The sequence below is a fragment of the Aulonocara sp. 'chitande type north' Nkhata Bay genome, linkage group LG4, assembly GCF_057382095.1.
Source record: "Aulonocara sp. 'chitande type north' Nkhata Bay isolate Kocher_YH1m ecotype deep benthic linkage group LG4, A_spYH_male_GT1.1, whole genome shotgun sequence".
Taxonomy (NCBI): Eukaryota; Metazoa; Chordata; class Actinopteri; order Cichliformes; family Cichlidae; genus Aulonocara; species Aulonocara sp. 'chitande type north' Nkhata Bay.
The window spans coordinates 16,345,103-16,371,466 of NC_141347.1; the positions used below are offsets into that span (position 1 = coordinate 16,345,103).

General features: G+C 40.6%; 3 protein-coding genes across 10 annotated transcripts in view; 1 reads left to right on the forward strand and 2 right to left on the reverse strand.

The window, feature by feature from the left end:
- clec16a (C-type lectin domain containing 16A) overlaps positions 1-1,317 on the reverse strand; it is a 53,259-nt gene extending 51,942 nt beyond the window's left edge. For 3 of the 5 annotated variants that reach the window (XM_086288748.1, XM_086288747.1, XM_086288744.1), the window contains exons 1-2: positions 1,089-1,317; positions 188-316 (exon numbers count right to left, since the gene is read on the reverse strand). In XM_086288748.1, the coding sequence (XP_086144874.1) occupies positions 188-316; positions 1,089-1,162 (203 nt within the window). In that variant the 5' untranslated portion in view covers positions 1,163-1,317. Of the gene's footprint in view, positions 1-187; positions 317-559; positions 672-1,088 lie in introns of all 5 variants that reach the window. The other 2 variants (XM_086288746.1, XM_086288745.1) reach the window with 2 other exon arrangements.
- Positions 1,318-1,471: 154 nt separating this feature from the next.
- On the forward strand, positions 1,472-4,979 carry dexi (Dexi homolog (mouse)). 2 transcript variants are annotated; one of them, XM_086288749.1, is made up of 2 exons: positions 1,472-2,480; positions 3,076-4,979. In XM_086288749.1, the coding sequence occupies exon 1, from the start codon at positions 2,047-2,049 to the stop codon at positions 2,314-2,316; it is 270 nt and encodes an 89-aa protein (XP_086144875.1). In that variant the 5' UTR covers positions 1,472-2,046; the 3' UTR covers positions 2,317-2,480; positions 3,076-4,979. The 2 variants fall into 2 exon arrangements, with proteins under 2 accessions (XP_086144875.1, XP_086144876.1); XM_086288750.1 differs by having other exon boundaries at positions 1,472-2,402.
- Positions 4,980-5,739: 760 nt separating this feature from the next.
- ciita (class II, major histocompatibility complex, transactivator) lies at positions 5,740-26,058 on the reverse strand. 3 transcript variants are annotated; one of them, XM_086288754.1, is made up of 22 exons: positions 24,759-26,058; positions 19,687-19,755; positions 18,645-18,680; positions 18,459-18,500; positions 15,808-15,894; positions 15,605-15,664; positions 15,085-15,132; positions 13,658-13,882; positions 13,166-13,216; positions 12,822-12,935; positions 12,675-12,734; positions 12,343-12,560; positions 10,909-12,248; positions 10,186-10,722; positions 9,743-9,922; positions 9,586-9,657; positions 9,418-9,498; positions 9,228-9,311; positions 9,009-9,092; positions 8,835-8,918; positions 6,425-6,508; positions 5,740-6,322 (listed from the first exon to the last, which is right to left on the reverse strand). In XM_086288754.1, exons 1-22 carry the CDS (start codon positions 26,056-26,058, stop codon positions 6,247-6,249), a joined length of 4,932 nt encoding a protein of 1,643 aa, XP_086144880.1. In that variant the 3' UTR covers positions 5,740-6,246. The 3 variants fall into 3 exon arrangements, with proteins under 3 accessions (XP_086144880.1, XP_086144879.1, XP_086144878.1); XM_086288753.1 differs by having other exon boundaries at positions 15,808-15,930; XM_086288752.1 differs by having other exon boundaries at positions 12,675-12,935; positions 15,808-15,930.
- Between the last annotated feature and the right edge of the window lie 306 nt (positions 26,059-26,364).

A 26,364-nucleotide genomic window follows, 5' to 3' on the forward strand; every position in this document is an offset into this window, starting at 1 on the left:
AATATTAGGTTCTCATTTTAGAGAAGTAAACACCTCAGTACTTTGCATCATAGAAACTGGATAATGTTTAAAATCATCACTTTGATAGCAGAGTAAGATGTCACTTTAACTCCCACATTAGAGTACCACCTTCATATCTGTATTTAAAAGTGATGAATCGCACACTAAGACTTGAACTGGGACTTACTCAAACACAGAGCTGTCATTCTGGTCCCCCCAGATGAGGATCTCTGTGATCGAGCGGATGGTCTCCACCAGAAGGTTCCTGTTGTGATCTGTTACTGTTGTGTTTTTTGTCAAGACGTGGTACATATACCTGATAGAGAGAGTTACAGAAATAAGGTGAAAATGTGAAAGAGGAGGTGACAAAAGCCATTTGTTTAAATTTGACTGAAGTCATTAACATTCACATATCTGTATCTAAACCTAGCAGGACAAAGATTGCACTGATCGCGTGACATTGCAGAAAGCTGCTAGATAAACCTAATAACGTTTCAAAGGAATATTGATAGATGCAGTAGCGCTGTTACTGGGCTGGTGCAGTGTAATAACCACTAACCTAGAAACTTGTGCACACAAGAGGTTTCCCTCATTTAGCCTCACTAGAGCCCTGGCTCGGGATTTTATGTCCTGATTCAGGTTGATCGAAATCACCCCTCAATGTCATGCACCTGTTGGGGTTAAACGAATGCATGTTTTCGTACTCTGGTAAAAGCCAGTGTTTTCCAGTATGAGCTCTTTTAATTCAGCCTCCATGCAAGCTTTACAAAATTGGTAAATACAGTTCTTCGTGTATTAATGATATTCAGATTAAAATTTAATTTAAACACTTAATTTATCGTCTTAATTTAAAGTGTCAATTCGGTTTTTGTCTGCTAGGACTACATCAGATTTTACTTACCTCGCAAAACATAATAAAAAAAAATCCAGTAATCCTTGCTTTATTACAATTTGATTGAATAAATGCATTTACACACATTCACTACTGCTAAATATTTGGCTAAATATAACGCTGGTAAAAAACGACTGTCGTTTTCAACCAGCGACCACTTAGGCTAACATTAGCTTATTTCATGCTAACTACTCACTTCAAATGGTCCAGGGAGTGGATATTTTTCGCTTTCCCCTGTCCTCCAACCCAGCTCCGTGACCGGCCAAACATGGTTGCGGTTTTAATGGGACTGCAATTTTGCCGGGCGCCTTGTTTTGCTAGTGTTAGTGTTCGTATCTATCCATTACACCCACTTTCCCGTTCGGCTAGCTGCTTAGCAAACAGGGGGTGATAGGCGGTGATGGTAGCCACTGCGGGGTCATTACGTAATAGCGTGGGCAAAGGGAGTTGTAGTTCTTTTCCCTACGAGAGGGTTTACAGTAGAACTGAGAAAAAACTACAACCAATGACTTCCCATGCTATCAATGATGGTTAAAGCACGCGACCATAACTGTTTTGGTGATTGACAGCTCTAAGGCCAATCAAATGCCGACGCTTTGGTTGGTTGCTGGTTGGGACTGTTTTGATGCGGTTGGCAGAAATGTTAAGACGGGACATTATAAACTATAAATAATTCGACGTGTGTTTTGTGAATAGTTCGTCTCTTTCTGTCCGGGTGTGTAAACAACAAGTCCGCAGTAGTTTTCTTGCATTTTTTAGACCGACTCCTATGCTACTTTTTTATTTTATTTTATTTTATTTTTTTAGCTCTAGCCACCAGCTGGCATGGCGTGAATTCAACAAACTCACGGAGTCAATGCCAAGAATGCGTCGAGCTAACTGGCTGTGATATTTGAATGTGTTCCTCTGGTTATAATTAGCTATGGACTTTATGTTGTTTAGCCCGCATGATTTCCTGTCGTTTTCTTCTGGACCGTACAGATAAGCTACTACATTGAGGGCTTCCTCTGAATCGTCGTTGCAGGCCAGGACGGGCCGAAATGGATGCCCCAATCCCAGCTACCCACACAGACTTCTAACGCTGACAGCAACAACTTCAGGCCACACACACACACATACACAAGAACCCCTATCCGTGGCTTTCTTTATTTTCTATGACACACCAAATTTATGCCCAGCTAGATTCGGTGGAATCGCTCCTGGACGAACTCCCATATATGTTTTATTTGGGCCTGTTCTTTGTCAACGTCCTGATCCTCTATTATGCCTTCCTGATGGAGTACATCGTCCTGAATGTGGGGATAGTATTCCTGCCTGAGGATATGGACCAGGCACTGGTGGACCTCGGGGTGCTGTCCGACCCGGCCTCTGTTCCCTATGACACGGACACGGAGCTGGATGTGTTTGAGGGATATCTGGAGTGACAAGGCGGTCCTGGAAGGAAAAAACGGAATAATCAGATTTTGATAATGATGTTGCTGGGATCAAGAGGTCAGGCTGGTGCTCCCAGGTCAGCAGTTTGTTGGGAAAATGGCTCAAAGTGGATGCTTCTTAAGCTTTTTGTTCAGAGAGGCACATCAGGCAAAAAGTAAGCAAATGGCACAAGTGCAGTCAAACGTTTAAGTATTTAGACAGTCATAGTTTTGCAATTTTGATTCCATACACCAGGACACTGTGATTGAAGTACAGACTGTCAGTTTTTCTTTTGCATTAACTTTTTAGGAATTACAGCCTCTTCTTATACATAGTCACCCATTTACATAGGCTGAAAAGTAGTTCTTCAAGTGTTCATTTGGTGATGATTTCCATGGGTTCAAGACTTCTAGACAAAAGATATTTATCCAAGCAGTTCTTTCATTTAAAATTTAAAATCCAGTTACTATCGAAGCTCTGAACACGGAGGACTGCATAAAAACAGCTGTAGTTTCTAAACTGTTAAATACTTTTGTGCAATCCCTGACTTAAAGCTGAAAGTCTGCACATGATTGTTTGATTGTTAAAATCCACTGTGGTGGTGTACAGAGGCAAAGATTGTGTAGTTCTCCAAACACCAGATTGTAATAGTCAATAAGTAAGCACCATATGTTCAGCACACTTTAATAGCCAGTATATCTGTTATAAAGTCAAATTTAAAAATCAAGCTCTACCTTTTTATGATGGTAAATGTTTTTTTGTGTCCACAGGTAGGTTGAGGATTCATCTCTTGCAGACTTATGATCCGTGACTGTTTGATGGAAAGAGCACTTTGGGAAGGCGTGTTCCCAGCAGAATATCAAGCAACCACAAGAGGTTAGCGCTGGCCTCTGCTACCCTCGCTTTGGATACAACGAAAATGGAAGCACAGCATGGTGCAGGAGAACGGAGAGAGACAGCTGTTCCCTTTGGAAGAAAAATTAATGTTGCCAGGGATGTGGATCTATCCAGGAACTGGAAGTTCACTCTAAAAGCAAAATGTGTTTGAAACTTGCCGCATCAGCCACGGTGTGATGTCCTACAATGTGACATATGGCAGTAGAACTGGTGAAGTGCAGGAAAACAATGTCCAATAAGCATGATGAATACTTAATCACTCACAGAACAACTTAAGTCACCGTTTTATCCTCTAATACAGAATCCAATTCTCTCTTAAGAACATCCTCGTGGAGATTTGGGTCCACTAACATCACCCTTACTCTCAGAAGCACAGCTAAGGATTATGGAAGCACTGGTGAAGCATAACACTGTCTCTGAACTGAGGCGGGGAAGATGTAGGACATAAAAGTGCCGTAAACTTTTTAATATTGTCACTACGCCATTCACCACAAGTCAGAGTATTAAAGTGTCGAGAAAGAGGTATTTCTTTAGTGCTGTACCCCTTTGTTTGTCAGTAATTAGGCGGAGTGGTGACCACTGTGATCACAGCTGGCCAAACCTGTCAAATGTCTGAAAAGGAGCCTCTAAAGAAAGGCTTCATTCTTTTTTTTTTAAAAAAACAACAACAACAACAACAATTTACTGAGAGACGAGATGCATTATGCTGACCGTCTTCAGAGGATTTTGAGCCAGCTGTTTAATTCCTTGTGTTCTCCTGCTTGTGCTGTCACAAATTTAGAGCTGCTTTTTATGAAGTGTATATTCTCAACAGCAATAATAAACTGGATTCAAGCAATGGATCAGTTACATAGTTATACAAATGAAATGGTTCACAGGTAACCATTTCATCCATGAGCTTGGCCAATTGTGGATGGGGAGAAAGTAAATATAAATTGTCTATATTTTGCTAGGCAGCTTTTCACCGAGATTGCTGGTGCTGGTATTTTCCCTCGTCAGCACTCAATATAGGGAGATAATAATCCACAGCCACACTGTGTAATTAACTAATAGGGAAAAAGGGAATAAAAAGTCTTGCTGTGATTCAAGAACATGGATGAAAACAAAGTAATTTAAGAATGTTTTTCAGAGAGTTGGCACCAGAGTTTAACAAAAAGCCGATCATTGATACCTGATACCAAATCGTTTTTTATGTGGGTTAAGGCCTTGGTGATATTTTGGTAGTTGTTTTTGTCAAGATGTCCATAGCTAAGTTTTTTTGGAGGGAAAACATGTGTTTGGAAACATTATTTAGACCACAGGGCACTAAAACTCAGGATACTAATAAAATATATAGTATGAATACTGTGTGTATTCCATACGTTTATGTGGAATTTAATCAAACAAGAACAGAATCAATACGAGGTAAGGCTGTGAATAGGAGATAATATTTAAGGAAGTGTGTAATCTCGCTGTCTCATACTGTAAACAATGTTAGCAGGCGGCTTTCTTTTCATTGACCAATGTCAGTACAACAGTGCTTCTTAGTTTTGGTATGAAAACAGTAGCATCTGAAGCTGTAACAGATTTCCTAATTTTGTACAAAAGTCAGTGGCCATGCTGTTTCCCAGGCATGCTACCCTGTTCAGGGCCACCATCATCATCATCATCTCGCGGGAAACATACAACCTGTGCTTGTGTCGTCCCACCGCATCGGCTTCTTTGCAGACATGCACATGCTCAAATGAACTGTAGAGTTTTATTTTCCATTGTGTATTTAATAAACTTTGAGCGAATGCCAGCTTGTAGCCTCTTTCTTTAAACCATCAGCTTGTGTATTTCTGCAGGTGTGAGGGTTTTATTAATAATCATGTGCATCAGCGTGATGTCATATTGCTTTTTAACCACAAGAGGGAGTGAGTGCAACAGAGAACAGCAGCAGTGGCTTCAAATTGTGGGAATTCTTTGAAGTCTCCACAATTCGATGATGGAAATCCCCAACAATGCTAAGTGTTCAGATTTGTTAGAATTTGCAAAGCGTGGTGGGAGTACGCTCTGCGTGATAACTGCCAGATGACGGCCTGTTATTTGATTCGACTCCGAGAAGCGGTACTGCCAGGAACTGTAGATGGACATTTGCTTACTTTCAGGTCTATTCATAATGTGAATCCAGTATTTTCCCTTTCTATTTGTTGAGATTCAATCTCGACCCAGTTCTTTCATTACCAACAATTCATGCTTCACGTGTGAGATTAGTAATGAAGTATCTCACAAATGTAATTTTGTTTTTTATCACTTCGTCGAGTGCGCACGCAGAGACTGACGTTCTTAAAGGTCAGTTTGCATCGAAATGGAGAACAGAAACATGCAGTGAAGGAAGTGAAAAGAAGGATTTTTTTCAAAAACCCCTTTGAATTCAGTGAACACAGGGGCATCAGTGGAAAGAAAACACTATAAAAATAGTAGTAGGGTGAGTGTCAAAGCATTTTATTATTATAAAAGTAACCAACAATCAGTACTGTATAATTTATAGCCAGAAAAACACCGTTATCCTCCCCCTCTCTCTCTCTCTCACACACACACACACACACACACACACACACAGCACCACAAATGCACGAATAAAGGCAGATAATGGCAAAAACTTGGACAGACAACTATAAAGAAAAAGAAAAAAAAACAGCCACCTTTAATAACAAAGGGTGACTATAAAAGTGCAATTGTGCTTTTTTAAGTTGAAAGTACTGAAAAACTACACACACACACACACACACACACACACACACACACACACACACACACACACACACACACACACACACACACACACACACACACACACACACACTTTGTAATGCAGAAAATGTAGAATGTTATGAAGAACCAGCAGCAGAGAACAAGCAGCAAGTACGTCAGTTGTAGTGCAATCTCAAGTTTCACATAATAATTTGTTTGTGTCCTTTCCTTGCAAGCACACACGTTTGAAAATGTATTGTGCAATTTAAGTATACATCATGAGATGCATGATGAAAACAGTTCATTTGCTTGTAGAGAGGTATTGCATTTTAGTGCAATAGGATGCGGCTGTCCTGCTGAATGAGTCTCTCAAGCACACCGAAGGGGATGCACTGGTTCCACATCCTGGGATGATGAAATGAGATGAAACAGGGTAAGAAAAAAAAACCCATAAAAAATTGGAAAAAATAAAGATGTGTGATGAAGTAACATGAAAGAGCTCCTCACCTTAAAGTCTTAACTTTTGTACAGTTTCTTAGGCTGGCTCCTAAGCTCTGTGCGCCGACATCTGTTAGTTTGTTAAACTTTACGCTGTCAAAGAAAAGTGAGACAGAAGTTAGATGTGTTTTAACAGAAAAAAGCCTATAGCGCAAATCCAGACATCGCAATATGTTTTGTCTATAATATGAATACATGAACGCTAAAAATAAAACCAAAGCAGAAGTAGCAAAAAATGTGGAAGTGCTCTTTGCTTTTCACTTGAATTCCCAGTGAACTTCTGTTTGAAAATGCTTCATCGCAGAAATAAACATTTTTGCAACCTGGTATAAAAACAGCTTTGGGACCACCGTACAAAGACAAAGATATACCACATAAATATAAAATGCAGTTTTTAAGTGATTTATTTTGATTTATTAGGGAAAAACTATTCATATGTCACGAGGTGGAATGGACAAGTTTAACTGAGTGTTTTTTATTTTGCATGTGTTGCTGTGTTTTATTAGTTTCAATCTTTTAATAATGTACAGTGTTTTATTCTTATGGTTTTATTGCATGTTTTTATTGTATGTATTTGTTCACTTGTCCCGGAGAGACTTGAGCCCCCTCCTGATCACTAATTGGACACACCTGGGAGGTCACAGAGGAAATAAGAGGGCCAACAAGAGGGCCTGGCAGGACAGAGACAAGGGAGTGGATGCTGGAGGAGGGCAGCAGGACGCCGCCCTATCGCTGCTCACGGTGAGACAATAGTGCAGGTGAGACACAGCAAAGCAGTGGGCAGAGTTGAGAGCTCTGCCCCTCCGGAGTAAGTCACGAGTGATACCGTGCTAGAAGAAATCCCAGTGATAGGAAAGAACAGTGACTGTCGCTGCCCCCTCTCTCTTCTGGCTGGGCTGCTAATAAATCTTTATTTTTTATTTTTTTGTGCTATTCGAAGGTGTACTTTCTAGTGTATTTCAGATCATCGTCCTACTGCAAAACCAAAGGATGCATGTACTTAGGGCCAGGAACTCCTGGTTGGACACTCTCCCTCAGGTCTATCTGGTAGAGAGCCGAATTCATGGTTCCATCAATTGCAGCAAGTCTTCCAGGTGCTGAAGCAGCAAAGTAGACCATCACACTACCACCACCATGTTATGTTCTTTTAATGAAATGCTCTGTCAGTTTTACGCAGATGTAATGGGACTCAAACCTTCCAGAAAGTTCAGCTTTTCTCTTGTCAGTCCGCAGAATATTTTCCCAAAACCTCATCAAGATGTGTTTTGGCAAACGCGAGCCAAATCCATCTGCCTTTAGTCAGAGCTCTACAATGGATGCTTTTTGTGCCCACTGTCTTCCTTTTTGATGAATTATGAACTCTGCCCTTAACTGAGGGAAGCGAGGCCTGCACTTTAGATGTCGTTCTTGTGACCTCTTGGATGAGTCACTCATGTGGTCTTGGAAAGTTTCATCACTGTTCTAAGTTTTCTAAAGCTGTGGATAAGAAGCAGAAGCAAGCAGTGGAGTCCAAGAGCCTTAGAAATGACGTTATAACCTTTTTCATATTACTTGGTTTCTAAATTGTTGCTTTATATTGTGGGATGATGTTGCTTTTTGAGATCTTTTAGCCTGCTTCACTTCATCAGACAGGTTCTTTGTAATTCAACAAGTCTGCCAGTAATCAGCCCTGAACGTGGGTAGTAAAACTGAACTCAGCTTTGTCATTTAAAAACTGCATTTTGTATTTACTCAGATTATCTCTGACTTATACCAAAATATGTTTTTGCATATTTATTTAAGTGTGATAAATATGCAAAAAACTAAGAAGTCAGGAAGGGGCAAGTAAGCTTTCACAGCATATTAAAGTGATACATTCTTAGGGGTGTGGCCACTTTGACTGACAGGTGAGCATCACCTACAAACCTGGGCCTCCTGTCTGCTGTCATCATGTCAGCTAATTCAAATGACTGAACCGCACCTCTCAGTCATGTTTGCTGTGCTGTAGTGTAATTTTTACATTACTTGGCACTAAACTCGTAACTTGTCTCACTGCAATACATCTGTACAGTCTATGGAAGCACCTTGATATCCAAGCTTGCTAGACTGACTCACTTTCATCACAAGCTAAAGACCCCTTCCTAATTTTAAGTAGTCACTGGTGCGTTACTGTGAGTGAAAACATAACTAAACAGCAAGCGAAAAAGGACCTTAAGAGTATATAAAAAATTAACTAAGTGAAACTATGTAGAAAAATAACTGTCAAACAAATGAGTTGTCTTGTGGTCAGTTCCCATCTACACCCAGTCCCTGCCTGTGTAAGTGGAATTTGTCAGTCTTTTAAACGGGAAGACCTTTGCTAAAACAGAACCTTTTACACTGAAATGTATAAGAACCTAATTCTTAGCCATCAGTTCCAAATAAAAATGTCAAGTCTTACTCAAGGTCAGTGAGGGAAGCCATGTGTGGGAGAACAGCTGCTAAACTCTCTGCCCCTTCATCAGAAATCATGTTGCTGTAGACACTGGAAAAAATAGCAAGATAAAGAGGGAAGTGAAATTATGTGGGTCAAAAGTAAGTGCCACTTTTAGGTTCCTCTGTAGGCAGATGTTACCTTAAACAGTGCAGATTAGGCAGGTCCTTCAGTGTGGCTGCTAACTTCTTCACACCCTCGTCTCCTATGCAGTTCTGTGATAGACTGGAAACCAGAAAAAACACACACAACTAAACACACATATCAAAACTAAGTTAAAAGCTAGACTGTGATGATTTTGGGGGGTGTCATGGGAGCTCAACTAATTGTGTCTTTATACCACCAATGACAAATACTCACTTAAGTATCTCCAAAGAAGGGAGTGAGACTAAAGCACTGGCCAGCTTCTCTGCTCCTTTGTCCCCGATCTTGCTGTTCTCTAAGCTAAAGGTGGTGAGAGAATCAGGCTGTCAGTTACTAGAAACATCTCATAAACACAGAGCGATGCTTTAAGCGTAATACAAATAGAAAAAGTGCGCTGTATACTTACTCCAAGTGCTGTAGGTTATGCAGCCCTGGCAGGAGATCCCACAGCTTCGGAAGAACCAGAGGACCATTATCTGGACCAAGTCTACAGGGAACAGTGTCATCATTATCGTCACCAGCTTTACAGTGACAACCATAATAAATTCAGATATCAAACATCTGAGCTACTTACTCAAACTCCAGCTTGTGTAGCTCTTTAACTGCTGGCACTCCCTCAGACAGGATGGAGTGAGACTCGCTGGAGCTACAAGTGAATATAACACGTTTTCACAAACCAGTATGTTGCAGTGTAAATCTGAATGTGTGTGCATAAGTGTGTGGTGTATTACCTGTCTGATAGCCTCTTGTGAATGTGTATGTTCACCAGCTTTTCCAGGTGCTCTATATGACACACCTGTTTAGCTTTCAAAGGATGGATTGTGAACTTGGACACTGCCCTCTGGAGGAGACTTTCTTCGTCACTCTGCTCCAGCAGCTCCCAGAGGGTGATGGCGTCAGCAATGCATGACCTGGAGGACCCACAACACTGTGTTTAACACTGCTATTGGTGCTGGTAAAGATCAGCGACTATCAAGTCACAAAAAAGTTCCCAATACTATCCTTTAACCATTTAAATCCTGAGGATTGAGCCATAAAAACGTAAAGAAATACAAAAGATTACAAATTAGTTCTCTGGACAGGCTTAAACAGGATAAGTAAACTATGACCGGACAGCCACAGTTTGTGGGATAGTTGTAGCAGGGTAGGGTTTAGAGCTGTATATAAGCACTACCTGTATGTGTTGATGTTGTTGAGGCCAACCAGAGCTCGAAGTCCACAGATCTGGATGCCAGAGTCCTCCAGGTCCAAACAGAAACGTCTGCCTTCAGTTCCCCCCTGTTCAAGTGCTTTCTGAACAGTGAACACATCTGGCGGGCTTAGTTGAACTCCATGAAACGTCAGGAACTCTGGAAGATTTGCTGCTAGGTGTGTCACCAGCTGAGTCCTGCCAGCTTCTCGGCCACCATCACTGTGAGTAAAACTCGCCTCGTAGACGTAGTGGCATGCCTCCAAGATTTGGGAGGGAGTAAGGTCAGCGTAAGAAAGCCCTTCCAGGTGTTTTGTTACCAACCCCTGCTTGTTAGCCACCATATCTCTAAAGGCTGTCTCTGTATGCGTGTGGAATCGCTGCAGTTCTGTCCTATTGTGGAACAAGAGGCCAACTGCAAATCGCTGAGTGAGCTCAAGTTCCTCCCTTTGAGGTCGCCGACGACCTTTCCCTCCAGACTGGAAAGGGAGGGTCTGGAGAAAGGACCGGTCTGTTAAAGTCCTGGAGAAGGAGAAAGAGAAAATGTGTCATGGGAGATTGGGGGATTCTAAAAGTCTGAAAGTGAAAGAGAAAATAGACTGCAAGTGGAAAGGCTTTCATTTTTAATCTAACAGCATATAAACAGTGGATATTATGATATTTTAGCCCTACTGGCTTTTGATGAATCTGTAAACGGTTGATTTCTACCTTGACAAAGCCAGATGTACTCCTGCAATGTAACTCTGAAGGAAAGGGTTGGCCCATAAGAGGATCTGGTCATTTTGGTGATCAGTTAAATCATTGGTGGTCCTTTCACTGTTTTCAGTCCTCTGTTCTGTCTCTCCAGCTTCTGTCTCATTTTCTCCTTCCTCCTTGGTACTATTTGAGAGGCATGGACTCGCTCTCAGCTGATGAGAGAGAAAGAGGCCTGTTCTCAGACCAAATGCCTTGACTTTGCCAGATATGTCCCGTCCTGTGGGAAGGATGGAAGAGTTGGCTTTGACCCCTTCCCAGGCTAAAGAGCTCAGCTGGGACAACAAGTCAAAGTCCTCCGTTACAGCTTCTCCGCCACTGCTCCTGAGATCCTGATCCACTTTGTCTGCTTGCGCCTCCTGTTCTTGTGCCTTTTTTGCCCTTTGGGTGCGAGAGGAAGTGCGTGCCTGCGTTCTGGACTTCCCCTGATTATTTTTCGAACATTTCTTCGCCTGAGAGGTATTTGAAATTTGTGTCTCAGTGTCTCTTATGGATTGTGCTTGAGCTTCGGTGTGTGTGGGAGTACTCCTGCCGTCTTTATCCATTTTTAAACACAGCACCTGATGACAGAGCCCAGTTAAAGTTCTTGGCAGGACATCCACACTTCTAGACTGCTCTAAAATCAAGCACACCAGCCGGCATAGTCCGGGGTTCCAGCAAAGGAAATTTAGGTAGCTCATGCTTTTTAGACTCTCCAAAGCTGATTCTCTGAGGCCAGGATCAGAGAAGTACTGGGACAAATATGTTTCCACATTTGCTGGGGTAAACCCACACATCTCCAGAAGGCTGTCTGTACGCCTGAGCAGCTGGCTGGCAGTTCCCCGTGGCCGGGTGGAGAGTAGAAGAGTGCAGCCTGGAAGCAGGACCCTTTGAAGAATGGCAGAATACAACTGCCTTACTGTGAAAGTCTTTGCCTTGCTGTCTTTTTGCAGTGAAGCTGTTAGGTCTTTTTCCTGAGCTTGAAGTAGAGTTTCATAGTTGCGCAATTCATCAAAACCATCAAAAATGATGAGCACACGTTTAGGGGCTGCCAGGATTTGAGCATACACTGCTTCTGGGTCCACACAGGATGGGGCGGAGGAGGAGAGGTTGAGCAGGAGTGTCTGAAGACTGTAGACCGGCTCTGTCACACTGAGCTTTTTGCCATCCAATAGGAATACAAAGTCAAACTGAGGGATGCAGTTTCTGGACCAATCAATACACAGCTTCTTGATCAGAATGGTTTTTCCCATGCCGGCATTGCCAAGCAGCAAAATGTAACGTCTGGATTTTTCTCCATTTGAACCATCAAAGATCTGAGTGGAAAACGATAAGCAGGCAATGAGTTTAACAAGGTTTTTTTTAAATTCTTTTGTGATATAATCTGTTCAGTAAAAGTGACGCTCCTACCTGACTGAGTGCCAGCATGGTTTTTTGCCGATCTGTGTCTCCCTTGATGACTAGCTCCTTGTCCAGGCATTTGTTTGTATTTTTCCCAGAGCGAACTACCTCTCTTTGGCTCACTTGAACATCTACATAATGAGAAGACAGGCTGAGGCCCGCCTCCATATCCTGGTAGGTTTGACTCATGTGAGCTTTGGCTTCTTGAATGTAGTCCTTGACATTCTCTAAAAAAGAAACAGGACTGAGTACCAAGCTGGTCCTCCACAAACCATTGTATATTCATGAGATCACTGTAGACAAAGTAAGAAGAGATCCTTAAAAGCCATGCGGCAACTTACGTGGAATATCAAGGACCTTGGGAGACTGAGGAAGAGGTGATTCCTTACATGGAGACATTTCTGAAGTGGAACAAAGCATGAAGTTTGTCACATGCCAGAAACTCATAACCACAAGGAGGAAGATTTGAGACAGATACAGATGCTCACCATTGCCTGGGGATACAGGTGAGGTACAAGGGGGAGACATGGCTTTGCTAGCTGTTTCTGACAGAGAACCCAGTGGGGACGAACTCATTTGGACCGGAGCGACTGTGCCATCGACTACAAAAAAAAAAAAAAAAGAGTGAAATGACTGCATCGGCACACAAACAAAGCAGATGTTACAGAGAGCAGTTTCCATGTTGTCTCTTAAAAGGCAGAAGCAAAACCATAATGAGGAACAACAAATAGCACAACACCACCAGAGAAGACAAGAAGCAGAGAATAGCATGCACACATGAACACTCACACGCAACCATCCCAGATAAAAGATTTAACCTTTTTTTACTTACCTGGGGAGAGTGGTGGTAATTGGCATTTAGAGGGTGGTGACACAGTAGGAACTATATTAGAAACAACAGTTAGACAATGGACTACTTGTACAGGGTGTACACAATAATCAGTACACATTAAATAATTAAAGATGTCACTGACATGAATAACACAACCACCAGTGGACAGAAACAACAATGGCAAATCAATAATTCTGATTGAAAAGAACTTTTTTTGCATTGTAAATAGACATGATTGTGTTACAGGTGTGATTGCTAATCAAGGCTGTAGCTCAGCTACAGTTTTTCAGAAGAAGCTTTATGGTCAGATTGCCAAGGTAATTAAAACTGTACATCAACTCATTTTCTTTGCATAATGCTCAACACCCCTAGTCTGCAGTGTCAATAAAAACGTAACACCAGAAGAGTCACAAATGTCACTTTCTGCTGGGCTATGACATAGCAGTACACAGGAAACACTGTTAACTCTTGGCATGCCGGTATTTAACTCACCTAATATATATGTAGGTGTAGTGGCGCTGCGGGGGAGTGGAAACCTAATGAGCGGAGGAGGAGGAGAAAGCTGGACTGGATTTCCTGCGGAATCTGAGATAGTGATAAACTGAATGGGAATCGCAGAGCTTGTTTGGGAAGGGTAAACGTGAAAAATTCTTGGTGGAGTGGCGGTGGACATCGGTAAAGTCTTTGCTGGACTTGGCCCTGATGCGGGATGACTGCCTGCAAAACAACCAGAGCTGGCATCAGTTTCTGGGAACTGGTTTAGTCAGCCTTGAGAGTTATCAGAAAGGGAGTTGGAAAAATGACAACAATGGTTTGTTTTTCAAAAAACAGCGAAAGATTTACGGTCACAAACATCCTCATTGCAGAGCACTGTTGAACTTGTTACTCAAAGACAATCGCATTACGTATTTACTTTGAAACGTGATTACTTTGTGAAAAGGCATTGCACTATTTACCTCCTATTGAAAGTTATTTCTTACACTACTCTGCATTACTTCACCACTTCATCCCAGATGTACTGTCACACAATTTCCATCCAAGAATGAAATAATAAATCTTACATTCAATATCTCCAAAAATGATTAACTCAGTAAGGAGAGGATAGATTCGGTATTTGCTCTAAACCATCACTTTCTTTAACCTTCTAACCTTGAAAGGTTTCACTCTGCTCTGTCATTTCTCTTATCATCATGTTGGGTGATCATGCAAGTGCAAATGAAAAGGGAGATTAAGCCAAAGACAAATGGACCAAAGTAAAGTGCATTACTCTGCAAATACAGACATGTATACTTAAATTTGAGTCTCCTATTTCTATTTGTGGTGTAGTATTTCCTTCTAAGCTGAGCCATTAAATCTCTTCAGTGACCAGCAGCTGCTGATGTAAATGAAAATACATGCTCGGGTTTTTTTTTTTTATCACATTGCGTGGTAAATCGGAACTATAAAAAGCACCAAACTCACGTGAAGCGAGGTGGGTAAGGTGCGAGTTCTTCTTCTAATTCATCGGCGTAAACTCATGACTTACAACTTCAAGTTCCTGTTTTTGTTTTTTTTTTAAAAACTAACTGGTTCATGCACATCGGTGGAGAACAATCACCCTGTGATCCAAAAGTCTAACCACTGAAATTTCATCTGAATTACCTTTTTTGTAAAAAGTCACTCTCACATGCACGTGCTGAAAGTGGTTCTTTTTCATGCTAGCATTTTACCATGGAGCTATTCGAGGGATATTTGTAATATGATATGATATGATATGAATTGCAATATTTGACTTTAATAACCTATCTTGCAACCCTGGTAATCCTCTTTCAACTGCTATCCTGCAGAGTTTCACTTTTTCAGATCAACATCACTTACAGCGCTTCAAGTTTAAAGCTCCAGATGTTGCCTCAAAAACGGTTTCAGTTTTCATGACTCACCTGGCTCAACAGCTGGCTCAGCCTGTGACTCTTTGGTTTTTGGTTGACCTGCAGGAGTTGAAGAACCAACATTACAACATGACAGCAACAAAACATGCTCAGAACATCCTTTTATTTGTAAACATATCCTTTTCTTTTTGTACCAGATGGTAGTTCATTTTCATGTGATCTTCTATTAATAGTATTATTCCAGATTTGATTAGCAAAAAACCAAAAAACCCAAAGCATCTCTTAATATAGTGATATGAATGGAAACCAGTGGCTGAATTTTAAGCTCTGAGTGTTTGAACTTTTTCCACTAGTCTTAAACATACCAACGTAATTAGAAAAGTAATAAAGTGCAGTGTCAAGTGCTATAAACACCACAGTATTATGACTACCATAAAAATGATAAATTGTCATTATAAGTTTAGTTATAGTAGGCTTAAGAATGTGTCTATTCCACTGGGTCCCAAATGTAATGTGGGTTGGAAACTCCATCGTTTGTTAAACAATCAGAGGAAGACTCTGGGTTAGTCACCTGATGGTTTTGGCTGTTTTGCTTTGGGCCTTTCATCCGAGCATGGCTGTGGCTGAGAATCTGGAGAGGGAAAAACATGCAAGCAGGACTTTAAACAATAAAGTGAAAATGACAAGTTAGAATCCTAAAATTAAGTTTTATATAACAAAAAGATGCTGGTAGGGTAGATGCTGTTCTTTGTGTAGTTACGAGCCAATCATTACCTCTCGGTCTTTTTCTCCTTCGTGATTGGCCTTTTGCTTTGGGTTCCTGTATCTGCTCAATGCTGTTGGCGATGGGTACCTCAGCTGCTGTGGGGAGGTCATCAAAGGTCCATGGATGAGTAACTAAAAAAGTCGATGTAGCATTTAGCAGATGCCCCTACTCGAACGTGTTGTCATTGTCATGGCATTTCATTACTGAATTAAAAATCAGTAGCTCTTCAAGGCATCATGTGACAGTTAGATAAACAGTAGGATTTGATTGACTTTTAAATTATGGCATTCTGTTTTTATTTACATTGACACAGCCTCCCAGTTTTGGGGGCAACCAGGATGTACATGGGCTGCTTTCATTTCTTTTGTGGATACTAAACAAAATGTAAAGACTGGACCAGAGTCCGGTCCATTGTCTGTGGGCTTAATCACATTTGATGATGTTGTGAGAGGTTTACATTTTATGGGCCGTGCATTTACAATATGCTGGGTGGAGATTTTTGTGATTGTGTACTAAGATAACGACAAAGGTGTTTAAATGTATATTGTAGTAGATATTTATTTTAGGAAGACTGTGCAATCTAGTCACCATTGTTTATGTACAGGGGCAAATCTACTATGGTGGCATGAGGTGGCATGTGCCACCTTAAAAAAAACCTTTAGTGTCACCCTAGTTTATTCAAAAAAGCTAGCATTAACACTTTGAGCCTAGCTACAAGTAACACTGAATATGAGTATGTTGCATAATGTTACCTGATGCAAGACCTGCAAATGTGTAAAGAAATGGCTTTGATTTTTCTGATTTCCATGCCACCCTAAGAAAATGTTTCTAGATCCGCCTCTGTTTGTCTAGCCTGCTAGGTGGTTAGCACCATTAAGAAATGCTGGCAAACCACCTCACATATCCAGTAACCACTGCTTCTCTGCACAATGATCGATGTTAATGAAAATAGCTTTTTTAGTTGCATGAAAACACTGTTGCAACTAATGTAAAATTTTAATATTTACTTATTTAAAGTTTACTTAAGAAATTTTACTTTTACTTACTGATAAGTAAAAGCTATTACAGGTAATACTTGCATAAAACTTGCATACAAAAATCTATATAAATATAATTAATTGTGCTCCTTATATTGGATAACACTAAATTAATACATGAAAGGGTTTAGGTGACAATTATAAATAATCATAATTACAATTATAACGATTTATGACAGCCTGTGCACATGTTTTGTTGCTGCAAAAGTAATGTGGTCCCCTTCAAAGACCTTTGAAGAGATTCTGCTAAAAATCTTTAGGTTCATATTTAAAAGATAAAACAGTAACTTTGATGGTCAGTTACTCTTACAGAAAAAATAATCAACAAAAGAGACGCTTATCTTATTGCTAGATTTGTCTTATGCAATATTAAGCATTATGATGGATAATAAAGCCAAATGGGTCATGGCAACAAAGTGCCGGCCTTCAGATTCGAGCAGTAGCCTAACTCTGCTTTGTGATTGGGTCATCATTTAGATGTTTTTTTTCTTAAAGGTTAATTTATAACTACAGACTGAAATGACTGAATTACTTGTTGACGTCACTTAAGAAACTCTAAATTTCAATGAGCCCCTCATCCTGAACGTTCAGATGAGGAAGTGAACCTCCGACTGTGACACTGAAAAAACACAAACATTTCTTTACTACTGCGTTTGTTGTGTTTTGTCTTCCTTCCTCATTATTCGGGAAGGCCAAAACAACACTGGTGCATTTCTACAACTAGATTACCACGTTGTGGTTGTAGGCCTCCACCACTCAGACCTATGTAATGTGTAAGATTCCTACACATTACATACACTGGAATTACCTAATTTAATGGTGGCAGTTTTAATGTTATGCCTTACTGTTGCTTATAGTTTAGATTATGGCTGTCCAATATAAGGCCCAGGTGGGCAGAATTGGCCTGGCAAAGACTCTGATCCGGCCCATCATGCATGACTTTGAAAATGTGAAGTGTGTCATAAATTTTGGACTTTTAATTGTATTTTGCTCAATTTTACAACTTTTGCTACATTCACGTTACACCAAAGTAATAGTAAAATAATTAAATGCCAGAAAAGAGCCATTGTTTTCACTATCCATTGTGGAAATGTAGCAGTTTTAGCTGAACGAGTCTTTGTGACAGATTTCCTTCATGAGACTCACCATGAAATTAATAAATTTACAGGAAAGATTCATGTTCTCTGTATCTGACCAAATAATGATTAGTAATGACACTGATACTTTGAACTTTTGTATTAAATGAATTAAGTCATGACTTATTAAGAATCATATTTGACATTTGTGTGAAACTTAGTCATAGCTTAAGATCATAATAATCATAACCTTTGAATATCAACTAATTTTACGCAGTTGTTTTATGAGTCCAAGTGATTGTCTGTGACTGACATCAGAGATTCACTGCCATGTTCTTTGTTTTCTTCTCTTTTTCCTCATGTTTCTAGCTCTCCTCCCCTGTCTGTATCTACACTAGGATTTAGATACAAAATTAACAGTGAAGTGTTCGTTTTTTCTTTTTTTTAGGACATCAAATGAAGAACATGTTTAGCCTTATTATGTTATGTGGGCTCTGTTAAGCACTATGTGACAACAGGTACAAAGTAACAAAAGGAGGTTCTTACGGCTGTCGTTGAGTTCTAAGTAGTCAAAGAGGGAATCAACATCTGAAAAAGTGCACAGAGGTAATTATAATTAGATAATAAACTTCACATACATGTGAGATACGTAATAGAAAACTACTATGTGCGTTTTTACATATAGTACACTACACATGAGTAAACACATATAGATGTTTGGCTGCCACTTACCCAGCAATTTTTCATTTATATCATCATCCAAATTATCTGAAAAAATAACAATACCATCATCAGATAACAGAATTTCAGTTTCAAAATATAAAATATGTAAAGTTGATGAATTCATTATACAACACTGCCTCTTTTAAATATGTTAATTACTAATTACTCGTGGAATCGATTGGATATATTAGACAGTCAATATTCATTTATTGTTTATTATTTATTATTAGTCCTGTGTTACATGCTGTTTTTCAGTCTGTTTGTTTAAGCTTTTACTGTCCTGTGCTGCCTTCCTGACAGTAACAGCTGCTTCAGTGAAATATTCAATCATATTTTGGGGTGTTGGACCACCCCTATCTCAACTGTTAAGCTACCAGTGGTACTAGTATATTTTCCAAAGTGGATGGATTCATCAACTTCACTTCAACTGAACAGAAAGACAATGATCCCAAACACATGAAACCCAGTTCTGGAATGATAAAGCAGGCTAACTTTAAGTCTCTGCAATGATCCTCCCAAAGCCCCCGACCTCAACCCTACTGAAAGTGTTTGGGCTACTAAATAAAATTCACCAATTCTTCCAAGAATTACTGTCAGAAATCTAGCAAGAATTAGCAAGAACTGCCAAAAGCTTTTGGTAGCGTTTTAATGGTTGAGGTGCACCTTCCTAAAAGACATTTAGCTATTTAATAGTGGTGGAGTATGCATGTATTTGAGCCTGTATGTGAACTTTTGACCCCGTGTGGATTTGAGGAAAACAAAGATAATTTCAAACTTGTGCACCTAATTCTTGTTTTTATAATTATTAAAGTTGCATGCAGCACAATCGTGTAGAGCACAAGTGTATATAAACTGTTTAAGATTAAACTTCATTTCATTCAATAGTTGGTGTTAAAAATGTCTGCTCACAGATAGAAAAATAGAAAGAAAGGAGTGATAATAACCATCTGTTTCTTCTATTTAGAAGTGTTTGTTTGCGTTTTCACTGCCTCAACACATAATTCACCTTTTTATTATCAATGCAGAAAAACAAAGTAGTGACAATGCAAACCTATCAACAGATCCGCCAAGTCCAAAGGGACTGCGATGGGATTGGGATCCACTTCCAGCATCTTGACATCTGGTGACACGCATAGGAAAGAAATAAAATATCCTGATTGGTTATTATTATATTTGTAGGTTAGAGTGGAGTTGAGGATAAGCTGAATAAATGTTGGTAGTTAAAGATCGAGTACAGGGGGATGCTTTTGTCAAAGCTGCAATTCCCGCAAGCTATTCCTAACATAATGCCATCACAATAATAATGGGTTGGACAGAGACACCCTAAAAACACAATGCCTGTTGTAATAATAGTAATGTGAGAAAACAACAGAGGATTTACTGAAAGAGAAGAAAGTAGGAAAGCAGGAGAAGTAAATCAATTTCCTGTCAGTACACGATACACTACAGTATCCGGCCACAGTCTGGAAAACCATTAACACCTTGACTTTATCACTGTATGGTTAACTGTTCAAACTGTGTTTACAAATATGCACTTTGACTCTGGGGGGGGGTAAAAAAAACGCCTGTGCTGGAATTTTACTTGTGCAGGAAGCTCAGGTAAACCTGTTTGCAGAGATGACTACTGCGACCTTTTACAGCCTAAAGACACCTTTAGGATAACCACGATGTGGACAGTAGAAAAAACCCAACAACACCAGAAAAACCAAAAAGCAACTTTTTGCCCTGATGAATCATTACTTGTACAATAAAACACTACACTGACTAATTCTACAAATCACCCAAATTGCAGGAAGGCAGTTAAAAAAGACAAAAAGGATTTCATGCAAAAAAAAACCCCACTCCAGTTGTTTTAAAGGAGATCATGCACATAAAGTTGCCCTTGAGCAGTGTGGTTGTCTAGCAGTCTATAACCAGTGCCCATGTGTGGTGCCATTTGAGCAGGTAACCAGGTAGTTCACAACACACACACACACACACACCTTGTTTATTAGACCAGACACAGAGGACTACAGTCGACTATGGACTTTCGACTCACATCCTTGTTTAAAATCTGTCATTGTTTTTCTGAGAACCACTAAAAATAAAGCAGTATATATGTGCCCATTACCTCCCTGAACAAACAAACAAACAAATAACAGTGCAACCAGTTGAGTTACTGATCGCACACAAAATATGTCTCTAATGAGGAACTCGGGAACCTGAAGCACACAAAGCACCATGCTGTCTGCACAACTAGAAGAGCAAGACCTTAAAAACTAACAGTGAAAAATAAATATTAAAAAGAAAAGAAAAGAAAAGAAAGAAATTTTTTGTTTAGTCCTGAGTCGGAGTGCGTGAAATTCTTTGTCCCTGCGCAGTCCCACACTAAATGGCTGCCAACTATTACCAAAATATTTTAAAAGTTACATTGAAAGTGATTTTCAACAGCTAATGTACTTCAGTTGCCCGGAATTCCCCGCAAATCCCCAACTGGACTTATTTTCACTTACGACAACGTCTGATCTGTTATTTTTGTGCACTCTTCACGTGTGGGGGTCTATGATGGTGGGTGCGACTCCATCTGGTCACACAAAAGCATAATGGAGTTGATTCTTCTTGTCATGGCTGAAACTTTCAAAGCCAAACGCAGAAAATCAATGCAGGTGCTGAAGCAGCCGCTCAATTAAAACTTTAACCTAAATTTTCTTAAAAATGACTAAAGTGGCCCCTGTAAATTAAAGAAAAAAAAGTGTGGAAAATCCCCGACAAATCTTATTATTCTTTTCCTGCGCACTTTCATGAATGCGCAAACCCAGACCCACCGGAGCTCACCATGGCTGATATTCCTACCTGTCGGGTCTCTCTGGGTGATGCTCAGGTCCTGTAAACGCCCTGATGTGATGTATAGTCTGTGTGTCTCATACAAGTTCCATCAGCCGCTGCATATATCCTCAGATGACCTATACACTGAGAGTGCGCAACCTGCTGTGGCTCACAATGCTTTTGCTTTCACTTTGCCTAACATGCCTTACCAAACGCACCAAGCCGTTAAAGGGCGGTTCTGTGTGCAGAGTGCACCCTGCAACTGTTTTAGGTCTGTTTTAACAACAACGGAAGAAGCAAAGAAAACGTTCAAGAGGCGCGCCACGAGGGACCGGTTTATGATGAGGAACAACGGTGATGTAAAGCAAACAGGTCACCGTGCGTTACAGTCGCCACAACATCCTCAAATATCCCTTTGTTTTTGTTTTTCCCCTGGCAACATGAGCGTCAAAAGGGGGCTCAACTATTTTGCAGGCTACTTAGCTTCATGTAGCCTGCATGACATGTTTTGATGGACTTTTAATTAACCTCCTAGGACCTGGCATCCACATATGTGGACATCACATTTTAGGTTGTCTAGACCAAAATACTACATTTTGTTTTACAAGGGCCTGATATCTAATTACGAGGACATTATACTGCCACTGTTCTATCGAAATTTAAAGCCAATGTCCTCATATGTGGATGTCATTTTTCTCAGAAACAAAAATCAAGTAAGTTTTTTTAAAATTACGTAATTATTTGTTTTTACATTCATCAGGTCCCAATCAGCCCAAATAGCAAAGAGAAATTAAAAATGCATGCAATGAAAGAGTTTGGGTCTTAGGAGGTTAAAGCTTGTTGTTTTAGTTAGGTGAACTATATTCTCCCTCATTCCTGCATTGGAAGTCTTTAGATTTTAAGATATAACTGCACTTCACCTCAAATCTAAAGCTTGATTTTGGACGGGACAACAGGCATCAGTAGCTCCAAAATGGATCACATTTTGCTTTAATCTCTTACTGTTTAATTTTCTTATTAATATTATCATCATTAATAGTCATCCCTTTTCTACATTCTACAACTATGACATTGTTTTCTATCCATTGCTAACAGTATGCTAAATACTGTATGTTCATAGTTTGCCTTTTGGGGATCACAGTGAGGTGTTGTTCAGTTTCTGCTCTGTGACCACCTTAAGACAACCGAAAAACAGCATCAGCGTTCACTGCCAGGCCTTTGGAATTGACAAGGAAACATGGGTAGTTTTCAACAGTGGAGTGGAAAGTACCTGCTCCACCTCCACCTCGCCGAAGCCAGGCAGATAAACCAAATAGATTGTGCCTTGTTGCCAGACACGTTTACATCACGCTCATACCATTCATATCAAGCTTGATCCACACAGTTACATAATAGAGGGAAGGCATTTTAAAAAACAATGCGTTCGTTTTACAGAAAGTAATGTGTCTGTAATTAATGTCGCACTGGCCTACATTTATTTCCTTGAGACTTATCATTACGCTAAGTTAACCAACTTGATTTTTTGTGTTTGATGCTTTCGGAGAGATTTCTGTTTCACACAGGATGAGTAATATAAACACACACAACACATTTGAGGTTAAGAAATATGTGGGTAAAGACAAAACGAGGGGGTGGAGGAATTAAAGTTGGGCCTCTGTGTAATTCGGTGGGTTAAGCAGGTATGCCAAAAGGCTATTCCAGTAGGCAAGGATCCAATGTGGAGCATGCCACTCCCTTTGCTCTTTGTCCCCCCTTTCTTATCATAAAGAATTGTAAATGCCAAAAAATGCCAAGAAGACACTCAGGTACATCCTTTTCTTTTCATTGCAGATTTGTGTGGTGTGGTAGACAAAAACTTGATCTTTTTATTCATTTTAAAGCTGCAGCAGTAACAGAACTAAGCAATGACGTCTACCTTTTAACAGGGCAAAGTTATAACACAGAAACCTGAAGCTGAAACTAAAGCTCCACCCTTGTAACTGACTCAAGGTGGTAACCTCTACCAGGCTAAACATTATCAGAAAGCGTTCTTTGCCAAACTGTGTGCAAACCGAAAGTAGGTTACCACAGCAAAGCTGAACATGGCCGGTTACTAGTCTGACCGGCTTCACCTTCTTAACAAATCTAAAGAATAACCTTTTTGTGTCGTCTATTTGTCAGGCCCACGTGAAAAAGTATTCACGCCTTCATAATGTCTTAGCTTTTTGTTGCATACGAATATGACAAAGATAACTCAAATGAATTTTTAAATGATGATTTAAACGATTAAGGGTAAAAACGTATCGGCCGTGGTCGAATTCTTTCTCCAAGTCCATTCCACCACTCTTCGAGAAGGTAAGGCTTTTGTGGCAGTTCTTTAGATGTTGCTCTGGACCTCCGGATCTCCCGGATGAGTCGTTGGTGCCCTCTTGGAGTAAGAGCATTTGGTAGGTTGTCTGTTTCTGTGAAGGTTCACTACTGTTCCACGTTTTCTCCATTTGCGGACAATGTCTCTCACTGTGGTTCAGTGGAGTCCCAAAGCCTTAGAAATGTCTTTGTCTCTCCAGGCTGACAAACCATTTCTTCAGATTGTGACATGATGTGTTGCTTTTTGAGATGCTTTAGCCTCCTTCGGTTTATTGGACAGGTTCTATATAAGTAGAGTCTTGATTCAACAGGCCTGGCAGTAACCAGTGAAATTGAAACTAAACCTTGGGGATTATGGGGATACTTTTTCACACGGGCCTCAATACGTTTGGATAACTTCTATTTCTTAGGAAATGATCATCATTTAAAAACAGCATTTTGGTCATCTTAATTATCACATTTGTTTCACAATCTGAAACATTTAAGTGGCTTAAATATGCAAAAAGAAATCAAAAGGGGGGCAACAACTTTTCACAGCACTATGCTTTCTTGACAATGGCATATTTACACCTAGAAGTCATAAATTTGCAGCTGTTGTCAGAGAGTGAGTAACCAGCTCGGGGGACCTTGGAAATAAAAAGGATATATGTGTTTGGAAGCTCGCCACATCCTATTTTTAACTGGATCCAAAATCAGAATGTCAAAATGAAACTGAAAGTGAACCACACTTTAACCACCAACTCATGTCCTGGCAGGAATAAAGCCTGGAGCAGGCTTTCTGTTTCCAAATAGACCAAACTGAAAACACCAGAGGATAAATATTTGTCCCTGCCCTGTGCTGATGCCTGAATGAAAGCAGCTTTTGTTCCTGTAATCCTGGGCATTTCATATAAATGATAAATTATAGAAGGAAAAAGAAGGAAAACCAGTGAAAGTTAGAAGCATCTGAACAGAAGCTTAAATGAAACTTACCACAGTGTGACTCCATAGTGTCCTTTATGCCTGTTATTCCATCTATGTCCCAGATTGCTGTTCCATAAACATTTTCGGTGACCCCTGCCATCATGTCATCTTCCGCTGTAACTGAAGCATCTTGTGGTGCAAACGAGGGACTCAAATGTTGAAAGGTAAATTGTGCAAGTGCCGAACCTGCGCCACACTGTGTGTCCTCAGGCAGACAACACAGGTCGTCTGCAGTTTCGCCTGGCCACCACGCATCCAGGAGGCCCCCCATATTGTCTGTGACGTTGTTGTTTGAGTCTGTGGCTTCACAGGCTTCCACAGGTGATGCATTTCCTCCTTCTTCGAAAGTTTTAAAGCGATCCATGCAGATTCCAGGTGTCGCCAACTCATCATATAAAGGGTAATAGAACTCCTCAGGTGTGTCCTCAGCATCCAGCGTGAAGCTTTCGTTAAAGTTGCCAGTGCACGCATCGAGTGTCCTGCAAGCGGCTGCAAGCTCCATTTCCTCTTCCAGATCTAAAATAGCACATTGTGCTTCGCTGTATGTCACTGTGTTATCACTAGTTGTACATCCAGTTGTGTTATAATAAACTAAAGGCTGTAACATCCTCCTTCCTTTGTCCCAGTGCTGCCACAGAGGTACAGCTATCCGCCTAGCAGCCTCTTCAATCTGCTCTAACCACTCCCCCTCAATCTCCAAATTCCCCTGATTTACCCTTTCACTATCACTTACCAGCTTCTGCATTGAAGGTGCACTTGTCAGCAGTTCAGTTATTTCATCATTTAATGAAAGTCTGCCATCAAACACTGTGGGGACAGAGTAGAGCCTTTGTGTGGGGTAGTGTTCGTCCATTGCTGTCCCCTCCCTCAATTCCTGAATGAGTTTATCTCTGGAAATAACTTGATCCTCATATAGTGAGCAAGTCTCTGGCTCCAGTCTTGTGCTGTAATGATCATCCACTGATGGGACAAACTCTGATCCTGCCAGGTGGTAGTCAACGGAGGGAGACTGTGACCCACCTTTCCCTACCTTAATGAGCGGTCCATGGCTGAGATGCTGGTGGGTGCTAGATGCTCGAGAAGCAAATTCCCCATCGGTCTCATCAGATCCCGGTATAAACCCTGATTCCCCGCAAAGCAGCTCCGGCGCAAGCCCGTCAATGAATCGATGCAGACCCAAGCTCTTGCTGTACGCTTCTGAGATTATCTGCTCCTCCACCAGACCCTCCAGCAGAGCTCGGATCTCAGCAGGTGAAGCCCAGGTCAGAGCCGAGCGGACTTCGTCCAGGACCTCCTCAAAATGAGCCATGACAAGAGTGTCGGCTCCCTGGGCATGGAGGAGTAACAATAGAAGCAGCGTATTGGAGTTATTTGAGTTTGTTCTTTATTTTTAAAGGGACTCTGTGATTTTATCCGGGAGGCGGTCGCATGAATGGTAGGAGGTGTTATTTCCCAAAGCCAGAAATGTTATTATTGGTATCATAAGGAAGTGAAGTTACACAAGAAAAGGAATCTGATCGAAGACATTATGGCAGTCTCAAACTTTCATCATCACACATTTTGTCTTTAAACAAATTTACCCGTCTTTTTTTTTTTTTTAACAGCTGGTTTAATA

Excerpts from the sequence above, each read along its gene's own strand:
- ciita (XM_086288752.1), bottom strand. The coding sequence starts at position 26,058 with ATGGCTCATTTTGAGGAGGTCCTGGACGAAGTCCGCTCGGCTCTGACC. Across the intron at positions 15,133-15,604 it reads AAAACAGCCAAAACCATCAG|GTCAACCAAAAACCAAAGAG; the intron begins GTGACTAACCCA and ends CAACTCCTGCAG. Across the intron at positions 9,312-9,417 it reads CATAACCTACAGCACTTGGA|CTTAGAGAACAGCAAGATCG; the intron begins GTAAGTATACAG and ends CACCACCTTTAG.
- dexi (XM_086288749.1), top strand. The coding sequence starts at position 2,047 with ATGACACACCAAATTTATGCCCAGCTAGATTCGGTGGAATCGCTCCTG.